An 18,787-nucleotide genomic window follows, 5' to 3' on the forward strand; every position below is an offset into this window, starting at 1 on the left:
TTCTTTGCAGTTTTTTTCCCTCCTCCTGGGACATGTAGATGTCTGGAGGAGGAGGTCTCTGGGATGTCTGTCTTGTCTGACAGTAGCATGCATCTAGATATTCTTGAGATAGGCTCTGAGATAGTCACATAAGTAGAGAGGATGAAATCCAGTAGTGTAGTCCTACACATATGTTGAGGTCCTCTGAAAAATACAAGAGGATCCCCTGCTCTGAAGGTAGCTGATTGTATACAGACTTGTGTCCCGAGCCATGGAAATCCCCCTTTCTGGAGAGTAGTGCTGAATCTGAAACCTACTGCAGACCAGCCCTGTGAAAGAAAGGAGGTTATGGAGATTGAAAGGAGTTTAGTGTTTAGGGCAGGGGCATGAGAGTTGCAAGACCCAGCTCTTAGACCGTGAGCCTGAAGTGGACTCACAAACACAGCTCTAACACTGGAGGACAGTTTGTTTTACAAAGAAAGAAAGGGCATTTTATGTAAAGATTGAACACTGTGGCAGACTGATTTGTATAGGAGAGACCTTGATATCTGGCCAGAGGTTTCTGATAGATCCAGCTAAGGGTATTCTTTGGGAAACTCGGCGGTTTTGGGGGCCTGCTTTTGAGGAGATAAATTCCAAAGCAGCTCAGTTTTCAGCAGATTTTTTTTTTAATGGGACTAGAAAGGATCAGTTTTTATCCAAAGTAAATAATATAGGAAAGAGAAAACATAGAAGTATTAGAAAGGAGACCCAATTCACATTATTTGTAGAAAATATGATTCTGTATTTCTGTACTGTGAGAACTAGTAAGAATTCAATTAGCTCTTTATATAGATAATAATTATCACAATTCAGTGGCTTTTGTATGTCTTAGCAATAAAATGCAAGAATATTATATGAAAAAGTGTATTCATAGTCGCAACTAAAAATATAAACAATAAAATGCTTATTACAGTTTATAAAACAAAACTTAAACACATGGAACACTGTGTAAATTGCTTGAAAATTTAATTAGATGTCTCATTTAATTCCAATCTAAATTTCATCTGGAAATATAAAGAAGTGAACAATTAAAAATTTAAGAAGGAATAATGAGAGCAGTGGCCGATCCAGATAGTAAAGTGTATTATAATATCAGAGCAATTTGAAACAGTGTGGTGTTGGCACAGCAGTTGATTGAAAGATCAGGGGATCTGACAGGCCCCCAGACAGGCCCCAGGGACAGTGGTTTATAGTTTGGCCATTAGAGGGAATACGTATGGGGGCTCTGAGCATTCTCATCTCTACCTTAGCAAGAATAGCTCTGCTTTTGTGGATATTATATATTGGATGCCAACATTTATTTGGTTTCACATCCAAAAGAGTTTTCATTGTCCTAATATTAATATACAGTAGAGGGTGACTCAATAACCAAGATTGACTTATGAAACAAATTATGGTGGAGAATCTTATTTATAGGTGGTGGGGCGTAAGTGTTTCACCATGCTACAAAATGATAAAATCCAGGTAAATTAACAAGTAAAACCAGGGGCTCCTGGGTGGCTCAATCGGTTAAGTGTCTAACTCTTGATTTCGGCTCAGATCGTTGATCTCACAGTTTGTGGGATCGAGCCCCGTGTTGAACTCTGCACTGACAGCACAGAGCCTGCTTGGGATTCTCTCTCTCCCTGTCTCTCTGTCCCTCCCCTGCTCACATGAGCACATGCGTGCATGCTCTCTCTCCCCCCCCCCCAAAATAAATAGACATGCATTAAAAAAAAAGTGAAACCATAAAAATATGAAAACCATATTTGTAGATATTTGCATGCTCTCTGGATAAAAGGAATTTCTAAACATAAGACACGAGTCACGATGGAAACAACTGATGGAATTGTTCATGTGAAAATAGAAAACTTTACATATGTCCCTAAAATATCCCCAAAAGCAACAAAAATAATAGCTATTGTTAATATTGTTATATTGAATATTGTTAATATTCAATATGTGAATATTGTTAATATTCAAAACAACAAATATTACTTAACTATATAAAGAACTTTTTATACATTAATAAGGAAAAACAGATATCTGGTATCTATCCCATATGATACTCATTTGGGGAAAAAAACCCCTTTGTCCTCATTAGTATTTACAGAAGTATAATTAGAATAACAATAAGCCATTACTTTTCTGACCTACTAAGTTGTCAAACACTACTCAAAGATAACACTGAATACTGGCAAAGTTATGAGAGGCAGATTTAGTTCTGCTTGGTGAGAGTATAAATTGTTAAAATCTTTCTGGAAGCAATTGGCTGTGTATCAAGAGACATGACAGCTCACATCCTTTGACTCAATAATACTCTAAGAATGTTACATTCAATATATTCTTTATTTATTGAATTTTGAAAACAGCATAAATGCCTGTCCTTGGTGAAGTGTTAATTATGATGCCCATTTTGAAGAATTCATATTATATGGAGATAAGATAGGTAATGATATATGCACATATTTTTTATAATTATATTAAATTGCTGTGTGTGGATAGAAAGAAAATAGAAGGAAAACAAATATTAGGAATGGTTAGTATTCTTGTTTGTAGGCTTATGGGTGCATTTTGTTTTCTAGAATATAGGTATGAGTTTGCATTTTTCTAATTTTTAGCATCTGAAAATAAGGTCATTTTAATGTCTATTTATTTTTGAGAGAGAGAGAGAGAGCACAAGCGTGAGCAGGAGAGGGTCAGGGAGAGAGGAAGACACAGAATCTGAAATAGGCTTCAGGCTGTCAGCACAGAGCCCAATGTGGGGCTCGAACTCATGAACTGTGAGATCATGACCTGAGCCAAAGTCGGATGCTTAATCCACTGAGCCACCCAAGTGCCCCAAATAAGGTCATTTTAAATGATTATTATCCATAGAAAACTTCTGAATTATATTTTCTGTTTTGTCACAATTAACATCATTATTGCCCTAGCCAGTTTCAACCTGTCATGATAATCTGAAATATTTATTGGCCCTATATAATCTTATTATGATTGTCTTAAAAATTGTGAGTAATCTTACTCTCTTCCCTGCTCTAATGCATCCTTGACCCCAGTTTCTTAAGAGGTAGGCACAAGATGGGAAACAAATTGGAGGAACGTGGTAAAATCAAAACGAGTGTTACGTAACCATGAAGACATATTCAGATATTAGTTGTGCTTGAAAATGTCAGGAAGGATAATTCAGAAAGTTGAATTTTGCAGGGTGTAGGGAACATAACACCTCATAGCCAAGAGAGTGTTGGGACAATGGGCAGTTACTCAGTCTGCTGATAGCCTAGGGTGCTGGTTCACTCTGACTGTGGCTTCTTCCCACTGTAGTGTTTGAGTATGGCTGCCTGTGAGTCTGATTCGTGTCTCCACCATGTGTCACATTATTTTGATGGTATCAATGTTTTGTTCTGTGAAGGTAATTTCTCTCTCTCCTTTGTTAATGTTTACACAGCTAGTTCAGTGAAGCTTGTTCACAACCAGGAACTCTCCTTCTCTGTCTCCTTTCTCTGTCTTGCAGGAACGGAGGGTGGCTTCTGGTGTTTTGTGGCTTCATCATTTCCTTCCTGCCTCTCATCCACTTCATGATGTAATTCTTGGCACTTTTACTTCCTTTGTAGAGTAGGATGTGATGTCATAGAGAAGGGAACAGGGCTATCCAAATTCTCTCAATTGCTGGGAGGAGCTGCCCAGGTGTGCTGAGGGGCCTGTACTCAGGAAGAGAAACAGGGAATCCTCCACAGTGAGTAACCCCACTTTTGAGTGCACCCAAATTTCCGTTAAAACGTTGCCCAGTACACTAGAGTTTCCTCTTCGGCCCTTTCTAGATTTAATCAGTTTGCCTTTTGGACATTCCCAGTTCAGCTCAATTTTCCCCCTTTCTCTCCTTTGTCCCCTCTCCCCCTCTTTCTGCCATCCTGTGCCTCTCCCCGTCAGTTTCCCTCTTCCTTGCTTGCTTACTTGTGTATGTCTGTGTCTATTGACCTTCTGCCCGTATCTTTTATGAGAGCCCATGAGTGTCCCCAGCATCGCCTATCATTTGGGTTGATGCCCACCCTATATATAGTCCATGTGACCACAGCATCGCCTTTCAGTAATTCATAAGTATGCACTGTTCTACTTATAGTTCTCATTTTACAAATTCTGTCAGCTGTTTTGTTTTCACGTCTATTTCTTTCCCACCTTTCTTTGTGATCTAATCTTCCCCCTTTTCAGCTCTATGATGCAGTTTCCTTCTTGCCTTTTTTTTAACGAACATTTTTACACGTTAGTCCTCTTCCCTATACAGCTATGCCTATGTTTCTTTATCCCCCTTCCCAGTTTTCAGTTCAGCTCTCCAGCGGCCTCCTATGTGAGGACAGGTTTCCTTCTTTCCTACTGACATACTTGTCGCCATCCCCTCTTTCTAGTGTAGCTCACATTTCTGTATTCTTTCAAGGACATACCACAACGGCTAAGGGACTGATCTGGACTGGGAAAGATGGGGACATTTTCTGGGAACGAGAGAGGGGAAAACAGGAAAGGGGCCCTAATAGTGAAGTGGGGCAGGCTGTATGTCAATCACCAGAGAACCTTGGTGAATAGAACCTTTGCTAGTGACCTGGTTGAAATTTGGCCATGGTAGTAGGAGAAATCACAGAGCTGTTTTGAACAGATTCAGAAGCCTTTTTAGTTGTTAAGGTGGCTCTGTTAATTCTTAATAATTAGGATCATTCCAGTAAATAATCATAAATTAGAACTCTACAATGTGCAGAAGCTTCTGTACAGCATCTTTAAGTGGGTATTGTCTACCCTTGGAGGAAGTCATTGTGAAGATGTGTGTAGACCTGTTTCTTATACCCAGAGGTGGCCCCTGTAGTCTGTGCTGGTGACAGCGTGGGCACTGTTGTTTACTGCTTTCCCAGCATGTAGTTAAACTCCTGGGTAAATAAAGGAACTTGATTTCCGGGTCTGATGGTCTAATGACCATGGAAATAATTAGCCATGTCCCATGTATCCCTCACACTTTGTTTAAAACAAGTCCCTTTCACTCAAAAATAAGGAGGCCAGAAGGGGAGAGGAAGAAAAATGGGACTCAGTTCATAAAACTGAGATGGGCTGAATGGGAAGAGGAAGGGGTTTGCTTGAAATTAATTGGAAAAGGCAGAAGAAAGGAAACTGAGCTGAACTGGAAAACACACACTGTAATGACTTACTTGGGTTTCTGTATGCTTTTTTCCATTTTGGCCATGAAGGAATTTTTTCCCTCTTTTTTTTTCCCTAATACAAAAGAGGTTGATCGAAATGTGAATCCAGTGAGGTTATTTCTAACCAGCACTTTGTTCTCTGCTGTTAGTATTGTCCAGGCTCCGTGTTTCCAAGGTCCTGGAAATTTAGGACACATTTTAATGACCTGAAAATCTGTCTTTAAGTATAAATATTAGCAACTTTTAATAAAGGAAATTATATACATTTATTAACTTGCGTTTTTTCTGTTTTCACATTTCTTTTTTTGGTGTGTATGCCTTTGTGACAATTTTTTGAGGAATGACCCCCCATGTTGCAGAAATTGCCATAAATGTCCAGAAAAGAATTACATTCTCTCTTTGGACACACCTGAACTGTAAAATTGGAACTTATTTTGATACAACAGCCCCTTCCCCTTTAAAATTTTAAAGAAGCATTGCATGATTCACATACGTTTTCATTTTGTACATTTCCATATGATAATCTAGGAATTTTATGTTTATTTTTATTTTGCAGGCACTAGAAAAACACCCCAACTCACCAATGACAGCGAAGCAGATATTAGAAGTCATTCAGAAAGAAGGGTTAAAAGAAACAAGGTCAGTATTCATATTTACATTTTCTATTTTCATTGATTAGTAATTGCTATTAATTGCAAAGCAATAGATGTGTCTAGATTTTGATACTGTAGTTGACAGTGAATTAAGTAATTACCTGCAGATTCTTTTGTGATTGCCAAATATTTAGATGACCCAAGATTTCCTTGGAACTGCCCGTTGGCTTAATAAATTACATTCGGCAGGTTAATATAGAATGTACTTGGTTCACAAAGAGCCCTGCTGCATGAATTAGCCCTTCACTGGAGTTACTCCTTGTTCTCTGTCTCTTGTAAGAGATTTTGTTTCTGAAAATGAATAAGAGGACCGCTTTTACAGGCTTAAGAGATAGATTCCAGGATCACTCTGATAAAACCTGAAGTGCCAATAACTGTGGTTACAAATTTAGCCCCCTTATATGTAGAATTCTCCTACTTTGAGTGTCATTGATCAGCTATTTCGAGTCTTTAAAAAAATAACAGTTTTATTGAGATATAACTCATATACCATAAAATTCACCCTTTTAAAATGTACAATTCAGTGGTTTTTTAGTGTATTCACAAAGTTGTGCAGTCAGCACCACTATCTAATTTTAGGACATTTTCATCACCTTAAATGAAACCTCATCCCCATCAAGTAATCATTGCCCATTCGCTACTCCCCCCGGCCCCTGGTAACCACGATTTGACTTTCTGTGTCTGGTTTTGACCATTCTGGACATTTCATAGAAATGGAATTATACAGTATGTGTGTAGCCTTCTGTGTCTGGCTTCTTTCATTTGGCAAAATGTCCTCAAGGTCCATCCATGTGGTAGCATGAATCAGTACTTCATTCCTTTTTGTTCCAAATAATACTCCATTGTATGGACGCATACTGCATTTTGTTTATCTGTGATTGTTCTCTATTTAGGACAGTCTTTGATTGTCCAAATTTGACAATTTGGGCTTTAGCCATCAGTTTAGGGCCATGTTGATGATACCACTCAAGGAGAAAAAAGAAGTTGGTTACAAAGTAAAATAAACATTGAGCTGTCATCTGAGCGTGTAATCATCCATGTTACATAGAGTGAATGTTTTTTTGTATGAACTTGTCTACCTACAAGCCATTGGCAGACAGTATTTGCAGCTTGGTGAAAATAAAGCTGCTGAACTACCTTTCGGATGTTTTTACTGAGACTGAGATAGAACTGAGAGAAATGAGTATCCTCCTGAGGCCAAGTTTTCCTAAAAACAAATCGGTATTACCTGTAACTCTTACTGCTGGAAAGGGTGAGTAACAACAGCTTTTAGGTGTTTAAAATGGATCCTTTGCAAGTTTGATCCACGAACATCACAATTTAGAGGGGTGTAGGACATCTAGGCTCAAACTTTCATTTCTGTGTTGGAGGCCTTTCCCGCCCATTCTGAAGACAGAACCTGAGATAATGTAATGACACCATTTGCGATCATTGTTCCCCCAACAAACTGGAGGCAATGGTGGGGAGAGAAGTTGCTGACCGAGCCTAATAGCTCTGGTAAGGGTAATCCTGTTCTTTAGAGCCGGACGTCAGTGTGAGGAGTTAGGGAACAAAATGGGAACACCTGGAAATTAATTTTCCCCTTGTTGCTGTCAAAAACCCTGAAAATATTTATGCCATTTAGAAGGCACTGAAAGTGTTTGTGCAGCAGCCAAAAGAAAAGAGGAGGTAAAAATCTAAGGATATCAACTCCTCTTGAATGTGGGCTCTATGCCAGTGGAATCTGCCAACGTAGACATAAAAAGCATCTCCTAGAAGTAGGCTTTTGAAATTTGTTCATTATGGTATCCTTCTCAACAGGGGTGACTACTCTGTGATCAGTTGTTATGCACCTTGAGATATAAAATTCCTGTACCATGCCTCTGAACAGCATTTTAATTACACTGACTATTGTAACAGCATTATTTCCTATTTTTCAAAATGCTGGTCTTCCCAGAATGGTATATTAAAGGGCTGTAAGCATATGTAGTTAACAAAACGCAAAGCAGCGTCTTTAAAGAGTGAAGAACACTGAAATGGAAGACATAACCTGCTATTTCTCAGAATACATAGCCCTCCCTCTGCCCCCTCCACCCGGTTATTGTGTCCTTCCGTAAAGAAAAAAAAATATTTGTTGTTACAAATACTGATAAACCAGTATGGTAGCAGTGAAAGTACCTGCAATGAATTCACAAGTTAAATAGGCAAGGGCACAGGCAAAGAAAGAGACCAGAGTTCTATTTAAGTTCTGTTCTGTAAAATCAGTTCTGCATTGAAGGGCCTCCAGCCATACATTTTATGTTCTCATTTCTTTCTACTTCCTTTGACTCTCCTCTCTCCTGCCAATTGTGACCGGTTACTTACGGCCAGTGTGTCTGTGACCACTCTTACCTCGTTTTCTAATTTGCTTATTGGAATCATCTCAAAAATAAAAGTACATGATTTCAGTGAGTTTTGGGCTTTCCTGCCTGTTATGTGTGGGTGTTTTAGGGAGCAGATTCTGACATTTATTTTCCCTACTTAATGTACTGTTTTGCTACCTCCCGAGTTCTTAAATGTTTTCCAAATATTTATGGTAGCTGAGTAAACAAAGTATAACTGTATTCATTTTTCTTAAGTTACATTTAGAAATTCCCTCATCATAAGGTCATACATAGCTGCTTAATTTCTAGGTATTTATTAATGTGTGTTCCAAGAAATGCAGATTTGTGATATACCTGGTAAAAATGGAGGGGAGTTATTGTGAACGGTACCAAGGTGGCCATGGCCTTCTGGTGGTCTCTGTGGGTGGGAGGTGATGGTAGTGGTCCTCCCCCAAACGGTTCACCCTTGTACCTAGCATTTCCAGAAAAGGGAGATTGGGTCTTTATGCATCATCATTGTGAACCTGGATTTAAAGTAATGCCATTTGTTTCAAGTACCATGGGGGGTGGGGCTTCATTCTGTGTGCCAGACAGCTCTCCTGTAGGGCTGACCTCACCGTCCTGTAATTTTGTCCTTGTTTGTCTACTTGCGCCCACCTGTGGGCTCTCCAGGGGCAGGGTATATAACACTCCCAACACTCAGCAGATAGTCAATAAATATTTGTTGAGTAAACAATCTTTCTCAAGATGTTAATTTTCTGGGGGCACCTGGGTGGCTCATTCGGTTAAACGCCGACTTCGGCTCAGGTCATGATCTCATGGTTCACGAGTTCAAGTCCCGCATCGGGCTCTGGACTGACAGCTCGCAGTCTGGAGCCTGCTTTGGATCCCGTGCCTCCCTCTCTCTCTCTCTCTACCCCCACCCCCTGCTCATGCTCTGTCTGTCTGTCTCTCTCTCAAAACTAAAATAGGCATTAAAAAATTAAAAAATGTTAGTTTTCTGGTGCTTGGTGATGACTTGGCTTCTGTTTAGAGTCAGAAGCTTCTTTTTAGCATTATGTGTTGTATTTTTTCATCTTATTTAATAGTTTGTGTGTTTTAATCAAAACAAACCTAACAGTTTTGTGGGAACCCCATTAAATATATGCATGCTAATAGTCTTTGGCAGATTATATGTGAGCAAGTAAGGTTATTGTACGGTTGCCTGTTTTCAAACGCAGTTAAGTGCCTCTGGTTTAAACTTGTAATTTACAAAAAATACACCAATAATTTTGGCAAAGCTGATATGAGTATTTGAATGTGTTCAGTATATGTGATATTGTTAATTTATTTGACTGTGATGAAATTCTTGACGTTTTATGCTATCTTTTCCTCTTTTCAAGTGACACTTTAAATTGCATACTTTTCAAGTAGACATGATAAAAAGACGACAGCTCTTCTATATCATGCTCTGTGTATCTTTTTCATGTTATTGATGAACTGTGTAGTGTGTGATTAAATTCTATTTGGAAAAGCCAGACTGAAATAAGTTCTTTCCATGTGGCTAAAAAAGGTCAGAAGGACATAATGGTTTTTGTTGAAAGAAATAACGTCATGGCATGGTTGCCTAGAATTTTTAATGAAAATGTATTTGGTAGGTTTTAATTCCCTTCTGTAAAATAACATAGAAGATTTTTATCAATACAGTTTTCCTCTGGTCCATCGATGTTTGCTTTGCTGATTCTGAGTATTTCCAGGCTTTTATCACTTTGTGTTTATGAGTTGTGAACAATTGATAAGGCATAGCTGTTTGGCATGCTGTTTAGATGATCAGAATCTCAGAGTCAATCAAATAACCATGTTGCTTGTATAGAGGGGATTAAAACGTGCATATTCCAATCTGCTTTTGTGGATGGATATTTGATATGCCTGTTTGGACTGCTTGGCTAAACATTCCCACCTCCTCACGGAGTTAGGGTGCTTCTGTAGAATATGGTCTTGTCTGCAGTGATTTTAGTATGTACTGCCAAAGCGAGCACCTGTCTCCAGTAATTAGAAATATGTTTGTAGAAATAGAGGAGTAACTTTAGTTACCATGTTGATTTGGATGACATTTGGGGTTGTCCTAATTCTGCTTTTCTGTTTATGGTTTGCTTTTTCAGAAGTTATAATTCCTTTACAAAGAGGACTGAGGGATTTTTAATGCCTGAGGATATGTTTTTCTCTGCACATGTAATTTTTAAAGTGATGTTTCCCAAGAAGTATGTGCTTTCAAGTAGTGACATATCCAGGGGCCACAAAGTCAGGGAGTAAGGCTTGTAGCCCTTATGTCATGAGAGCGGAACAGTCACTCATCAGTGAGGGATAATTTCTTAGGTGCTGGGTGTTATCATTACAAGATAGCTGTTATTAATATAACATGAACTTTGATTTGGTTTTCATATTATTTGCTAATAGGCAAATAGTTTTCTAATGGAGGTGGAGGTATGGCAATCATACACACACACACACACACACACACACACACACACACACACACACTACAAAAAAACCCCTCTGTTGGGTGGGGGCAGGGTGATATTTATGAGGTACATTTTACAAGATTATAGATGTCTTACTTAAATCTGTTAGATTTCATCAGCCATTTGCAGAGCAACAGTCTATAATCACATACCACAGTAGGGACATTTGAAAAGCTTTACAAACAGTCTCTGTTGTGTTTAGTGTTACTCAGAATATGGACATAGTTTTGATTTTGCAATGTGGAACATGCAATTGACAACCCAAGATTTTGTAATTATTCTGGTATCAATGAGAACTTTTTATTCCTACTGATAATTCTTAGAATAAATTTGTTTTGAGCTACTAGCCTTAAGGTTTTGCATGTTTTCTGTTTTGCAATCTCTGTTATGATATGCTGAAATTAGAATCTCCACTTCATACTGTTGTTTATTAAAGATGTTGCATTTTTCTAGGGGGATAAATGTCAGAAAATTCTATTACCATGTATAGTGACAAACAATAAAATTTCTTGGCATTTCTCTTGGTGAGATTTACGTTTCTAATTAGTACTATAGGAGATGATTCTTTGTTGCTGCTGAAATGTTTTGTCTAGAGATAAGAAAGAAACACAAATAATTTCTACTGCAAAATCAATTCTTATCTCCAGACTCCATGTTGGCATCCCTCCTTTCACACTGAAATGGTGGTCTAGTTTGTGCTGAGGCATTTTAGAATTATAGTGTGAACTCACAGTGTTACCCCTGCCATTTGCTAACATCTAATCCTCTCATTGTGTAAATGGTGTGCACAGTCAGCTACTTAGCGGGGGCAAATGAGACAATGGTGTTATTAAACAGAAACATAGGGCAATCTGCATTTATTTACTTATGTGTATAGGTGTGTGAATGTGAGTGTGTAAGCAAGCCTTGAGAATAATTTACCTCTTAGCTGACATAAAATTTTACTCTTCATCATTACTCAGATTAGAAGTCTCAATCAGTCAGTCCCAACTCCCTTCGTCATGCCCTCATTGCCAGTTGGTTCTTAGGTAGTGTTAGTTTTACTGCCTAACTACATATTTCCTTCTTTGTATCCCTACTCTTTGCCATTCGTTCTGCAGTTATAGTTTCTTAACTTCTTTTAAGAAATTTGCACGTATAATTTCTTCACTTGTAGTATCTTCTTATCTGTCTCTTCAAATCCAGTCTCCCCCTTTTTAAATACTTTTTTTTCCCCTGAAACAAACACTGCCATTTATGGTAGATTTCTTAACTGACAATCCATAATACTCCAGAGAATATATTGCACCTAGTAAACTGTGAATCAAAAGATATTGTCAGTTGTATGTTTGGTGATAATTAGATGAAATTGGGTATGGTACTTTTTTCTAGTTACATGTTATCTGAATAAATGCATGATATTCCAATAACGTAGGCTTTATGATGCGAATGATGAAAACATACATTACATTTTATAGTTGGGATTTTGAATTTCCAATCCAGTCATTTATATGTACGTTTGGTTTTTCCCAAAATATGTCACTTAAAATGTCAGTCATTGACATTGTGCATAATTAACTTGTTTCAAATTAAATGGTATAAAACTGAATAAAAAAAAGAATTTAACATTTATACGTGGATATCACTAATTGTTTAAAAATAGCTTTGCAATCTGTCATAAATTAAACTTTAACTTTTTTTTTTAGTCTCAGGTGCACAACATAGGGATATGATAGTTCTCTACATTACTCAGTGTTCATCATAAGTGCAGTCACCACCTGTCACCATACGTTATGACAGTATTATTGACTATATTCCCTATGCTGTACTTGTAACCTCCATGACGTAATTTTTTTAAGACAGGAAATTTATAACTCTTGATCCTATTCTTCTATTCCATCCTGCTTTTTTTTTCCTTATTGTGAAAACATGATTCAGGGGAATAAGATTATATATTACTTTGGAAGCATTTCCCAAGTTAAAAAATAATTGTGTGAAACATTACCCTACAAGGTTCCGACTCCTGGCACTACCTAATCAAACTGGGCTTCGGCAGCTTTAAAGCCTTAACAGTCAAGCGTCTGATGTTGCAGCCACAGGTGACTACGTGCCTTTGGCTCTCACATTTCCCCCGTTAGCTTCTCGTGATTTTGGAAGTTAGAAGCAGAGCCCCATGAGGCGTTCATGAGCTGTGTCATGGGTGTGTGCATGCACATTTGTGTGCATTTCTACTGGTTGTCACGTTGTTTCGTAAGAGGCTGTAAGATCAGGTCGCTGAATGGAGAGGTTGCACTTTTCAGATCGAATGCCTCACGCTAATGTAATAAATTCGGAACAGGCCTCTTCCTAGTTCCCTGACTGAAGTCAAATTAATAGTGATTGGCTTAATCTGCTCAGGCTGTCGTCACAAAATACCTTAGACTGGGTGGCTTAAACAATAGAAATTTATTTTTCGAAGTTCTGTAGGCTCAAGGTCCCAGGTCAGGGTCCAGTGGTGTAGGTTTCTGGTGTTGGCTTTTTTCCTGGCTTGCAGATGGTCCCCTTTTCAAGGTCCTCACATGTCCTCTCCTGGGTGTGTGTGTGTGTGTGTGTGTGTGTGCAGAGAGAGAGGGTGAGCTCTTTGCTGTCTCTTCTTGTAAGGACACTACTCCTATCAGATCAAGGTTCCATCCTTCTTAGACCTCATTCAACATTAATCACTTCCTTAGAGCCTCCATCTCCAAATACAACCACACTGGGGGCTAGGGCTTCACCATATGAATTTGGGGGACACAAAATTTCAGTTCATAATAGTGATTCAGAATTTGGAACTTTAGATTGCCAGAATTTATGGCATAACATAAGAATTATGTTCTAGAACTTTGAGTATCTGATTAATCTTGGAGGGTATTCATAACAATATGCTTAACACTGTACTGTGCTTCTGTTTTTATATACTCCTAATAATGTGTTTTCATATATTAGTCTTAATGTATAAATCAATAGAATACCTGGCTTAAATTTTGTGTTCAAATATAATGTGTATATTCATATAACATAAATTGATTTGGATTTTATTTGCAACCTTTGGTAAAAATAGCTCTGGTGACTGCATATAACCCTCAAGGCATCAATATTCACTAAGGAATGCAATTATAGCTTTGAAATAGCCATTTCTTAATACATCTTTTTATTCTGTCAAGCTTTCTTTCTCCATTCTTCCAAATAATTGAACAAAAAAAGGTAATTTAGGTGATTTCAGCCTTATCAAGATCTAGGTATAATTTACTCCAGAAATACTGAGCTCTCTATAAATATTTCAGTACAGAAATAGAAGCAGAAATGGATGTAAAATTACATTGTATGTGAGTCTAAGTATCCTATGCAGATGAAAACCTTTGGAAAGGAATAGACATTAAACTGGGGTGATTTTATTTGATTTTTTTCTAAGTGGTATTTTTCTCTTTATCTCTTAATTTCATTGCTTGTGCTCTTAATTGCCACATGCCTAAATGATTTTAGTTTTGCTTTGTTGTTTTGAAGTTGACAACATAATTCAAATGCAAAACAGTTGATATGCTGACATGGGGACTTCTTTTTATAGTTCATTTGTTTTCAGAAGAATAAAAATTATGACATTTTGTTAAGCCAGGTTTTCTAAAAGCTACAGTGTGTAATTCCTAAGAACAAGCCTTAGTTCTCTCAGGACAATTAGAGACTGTTTATCCTACAACTCCTGAGATGCCTGTGCAGAATCAAATTGACAATTGTGGACTGGGATTCTGCCAACAATTCGGGTGATTTCTATCAATGTGTTTGCGTGTGTGTGTGTGTGTGTGTGTGTGTGTGTGCGCGTTTAAAGAAGTTAAGATCTGTTGTAGGTGCTGCGCAAGGCTTGTACGCACTCTTCAGTCTGACCAGGTTCACAGTACTCAGGTGTGTAGGTGAGAGCTTTGTCTGGAAATCGGTGGTCAAATTACGACATCAGAGAAATAAAAATAAAGTTGTGGAGATGTAGATATCATAACATGATGTTAATCAATTCAGCACCTACTAAGTGCCTACTCAGCAGACAGTGTTAGGTCCTGAGGTTTTGTGGAAGCTTTAAGGCATGTATTCATGCTATCAACATTTATTAAGCTCATGCAGTGTTCTTGGGACTGTAGAAGTTGCTGGATTAATCGATGAATAAAATGTAGTCCCTGCTTTTGAGGATTTAACAACCTGGTTCCAGACCATTTTTCTGTGTCATTTTTCAGTTAGGTCTTTAAATCTCTTCTCTGTGATGCATGTCTTCATCCTAGTGCATGATGATTAAATGTATATATATATGTGTGTGTATATATATATGTATATATACACACACATGTATATATGTATACACACACACACATACTTATATATGTATACGTATAGATGCACACACATACATTTTTTAAATTTAGGGATTTCTAATTCTCTCTTGGATTCTTCATAAAACATAATGATATTCCAACATATCAAGAAGTGTTGTCTTTCCATCACAAATATAAGGCCAAATATAGGGAATACACATCTATGTGTTCATTAATTTGTTTGACATAGAGTTGAGACACCATGCTTTATGGAGTATGCCAGGCAAATTAATGAGTAGGGGCTTGATGATTAAAAAAATTCCTAATGAAAAAAAATCATTTGTTTATATTAAGCCCAATGCTAAGGACTTCACATGAATTATCTTTTTAAAAACTTTGCGGTGCACTGTATTTCCCATTTCACTGATAGGAAAATTGAGGCAGGTGAAGTTAAGTAGCTTGAGACAATTCATCCAGCTAGCAAGTGGCAGATGTAGGATTTGATGTCTGATTCAGAACCACTTGCATTTAACCTTTTACAATACTTGTAGGCTGAGCCTAAAACAATTTTGATGCAGGAAAGTACTGGTTGTGTGATTCTATTAAGTAAATACCCTCCCCCCTCATGACATACATATTCCCATTAGAAGCTTTTTGGGCTAATTATTGAGTGTCTTATATATTACTTGCTGAGGTTAAAGTCTAGCCTATAGATAGGTGTATTGAGACTCTTCTGGCTTATAACCTAATTATAAATAGGATTGAAGGGTGAAAAAGACATTTCCATAACCCATTTACATTTGGAGAATGCAAAGCGGCAGATGAATTTTACCTCTTATGCTTGTCCAGTGTGAGGAGGATGACTATGAGTGAAGATTTGGGCTCACAGACAGGAGCAGGGCATATTTGGATGTGCCCTCTTCCTGTTTGTTTTCCAAGGTAATGCTGTGAGGATGGGAAACCTGCCTCAGGGAAGGGGTGGATCAAAGGCTTCATAGGATTCTCACTCTGTTGTTGATATTGGACTTACAGATTGAAACTTGTTTCTGGGGAGCTTCCTAACTGTGACCAGTCAAAGCATAATTGCTAACAAAATGTAGATAACCCGGAAGGCAATCTTAGAGGGTGCCGCCTATTCCATTTGTAAAACAACTGAATGGAAATAGATGGGATTGAGTAAACTATGCTTCCATGGGGGTAGGCTAAGTTAGGAACATCATCATTCTCCTTCTAAGAGATGGATCTAGGGGAAGAAAAGGAGGCTCAAATGGATAAGTGAGTATGGTTTCAGAAGCAGCGGGAAATTATCTTAAGCAAAGAATGATCAGATATCCTTTACTGTCATAGGTAATCTGTATCATAACCATTTATCCGTCCTTCATCTCATCCATCCGTTGTATTTCCACTGGGAGGGGTAAAAATGCTACTTGTTCCTTTTTGTTTTTATTTTTCATTTTTCAAAAGACAGATGTAAGATTTCCAAGCAGAGCACGTTCTCCGTCAGGCCACTACAGCTAACCTGAATTCATTACTTAGTTCTTTTCTAGCACGTCTGCATGAAATACAAAAATTTGTACAATGATTATTATTCAATTTGTTGCTTAATTAGTGTTTATTGAAGGTGACCTGCTGGTTCTAGATACAGAAAAAAAATAACATTCATGAAGATGTATTGGAACAGGTTGTTGCTAGTGGGAAAATCTAAATGGCTCACATCTTAAATTCTGAAGCATTAGGATTAGCAAAGATTACTTTGGAATCCCCCTACACCTCTACCCTAAGAAGGAAAGTGCTGAATCAGGAATGCAGAAAAGTACTATTTGGAATTACTTAGAACAGATTTTACTGCTCACTTATTTTATCTAGCCTTAATGTTAGAAATGCTAACTTTTTTTAAATTAGAATTTAGTTTGCTATTTTTAGATACCACCCTTTTGAGTCAGCCCCCTATAACTTAATTTTCAAAGTTTTATAAATTAGTATTTATGTTGGATACAATGGTACATTCTTCTTTTCTCATAAAAGTGTGATGAAAAATTGTGAAATAGTGTCTATAGAAGTTTGAGTAGGAGCAGATAATTAACTAAATTTTAAATCTAGTCTTTCCCTTAGCCCAGTTTTGAACCACCTGGTCACTCTAGCAATTTTCTAGTCTTACCTAGAAGAGTTTCTTGTGATAGAAGAATAGGGGGCTGAATAATTCCTAACAGTTGAAGAATTACAGCCTTTGGTAACATCAGGGCTATTGTACACAAGGGGTCATTTGCTGTTGTCTTTACTATCCCAACTTTAAGCATTTCTTTTGAGAATTTATTTGGAAGCAAGCTTCCTTAAAAATAGTGCATTCAGAGCAGTCTCTACTGCATTAAGATGCAATGTAAGATGAGATGAAGCTTAACTCAGTACTATAACATTTTCTTTCTGGTAAGGACTTTGCAGATCGTATAGTCTTAAACTTTTATTTCGCAGATCAATAAACTAAGGCTTAGAGAAAATGAGTGGTCCATTATAATAAAACTAATAGATATTTGACTCATCTTAAAACTTAGAAGAGACCAATCAGTTTTGAATTTGAGAAGAAGGGGCAAAAGCCTAGTAGTAAGTGAAGGTAAGTCTGTGTAAAGAAAAGATAAATCTTCCATTCTAAGGTACTATTAGAAGGGACATGTCTTTCAATTGATTTTCCTGAAGCAATGGGTTTTCATTGATCCAGTCACCCTCTATTACCTGATTTTATTTGCCTCCTATAGTACATATTTGTAACACTGTTGGCAGGAGTTAGGGGTGCAAGAGAGATTGTATTGTCATTTATACTTCTGCTAGTGATCTAAGATTCTTGAATCTGGCCTCAGTGGCTCCTTGTTGCCATCAAGACCTTGCCCAAAGGACTATGGGAAGAACAGGGGAAGAGGTTGCAATCACCTTACGTTCCTTCCTCTGTGGGCTGATGTAGGCAGCCAGTGAGCTCAGCAAATGCCTTAGATCATTTTATTGAATATTCTTATTCTAGTTCTTCTTTGGAATGGCTGTCAGAGGTGGTAATATGTGAAACAAGGGTGAATGGATTTGCGTGTGGACAAGTTGATGTGAACAGGTCATCCAGCACCCATTGTTCTCTGTTCCTATTTTCCCTCCGGGCTCTTACAGCTTGCTCTGCTTTTTCATTCACACTGTGATAATATATTTTTGTTTACGTATTACATTTTCCTCTGTTCTCTATTTAAAAAAATGGACAGCAATTACATATTTAGATGTAATCACAATAAAATTGAGTGGACTGAGAAGTCCAATGGGTAAATTGTAAACTAATGTGAACTTAAAGTAAAAATCTGGCTTTCACTTATTGATTCTTTTTTCTGGCATTGATAGATCATTTGACATTCTTTATAAATGGATTTTTAGTATATCAGTGCAGTATGGAATATATGTAATGATTATTTTATGGATTAAGTGAGGTTAAACTCAATACAATTTGGAGCTATCAAATTCTTTTTGTAATGAATTCATGATATTCTTCACTTACAATATGATAATATTGATTTCTGACTTTTACTCTGCCTAGGGTTGTTATGTAGATTAAAATGTAAAAATAGATTTGAAAGCCTATTAAAATTGTATGTTGCTAATTATATTAAACCCTTTGCAATTAATTTAAATATGTTCAGATTATTTTTCTTAGGTTTTGAGAATTGAGATCCAAGAAACTACTTTTAATTTGTGTTTACAGCATAGCCTGTTTATATAAGCTAGTGTATAAGTTTGCCTGGGTATCGTGGAATGTCGAAACAAGGGATTAAGAAAAATAAAAGTTAATTTCTCACA

At 37.4% G+C, this 18,787-nt stretch overlaps 1 protein-coding gene across 1 annotated transcript in view; it reads left to right on the forward strand.

The window, feature by feature from the left end:
- The first annotated feature begins 3,704 nt into the window (after nucleotides 1–3,704).
- ASXL3 (ASXL transcriptional regulator 3) overlaps nucleotides 3,705–18,787 on the forward strand; it is a 146,535-nt gene continuing 131,452 nt past the window's right edge. The window contains exons 1-2 of the mRNA XM_047827921.1: nucleotides 3,705–3,733; nucleotides 5,734–5,816. Coding sequence (XP_047683877.1) covers nucleotides 5,761–5,816 — 56 coding nt within the window. The 5' untranslated portion in view covers nucleotides 3,705–3,733; nucleotides 5,734–5,760. The remainder of the gene's footprint in view (nucleotides 3,734–5,733; nucleotides 5,817–18,787) is intronic.

Source organism: Prionailurus viverrinus, chromosome D3 (assembly GCF_022837055.1).
Source record: "Prionailurus viverrinus isolate Anna chromosome D3, UM_Priviv_1.0, whole genome shotgun sequence".
NCBI lineage: Eukaryota > Metazoa > Chordata > Mammalia > Carnivora > Felidae > Prionailurus > Prionailurus viverrinus.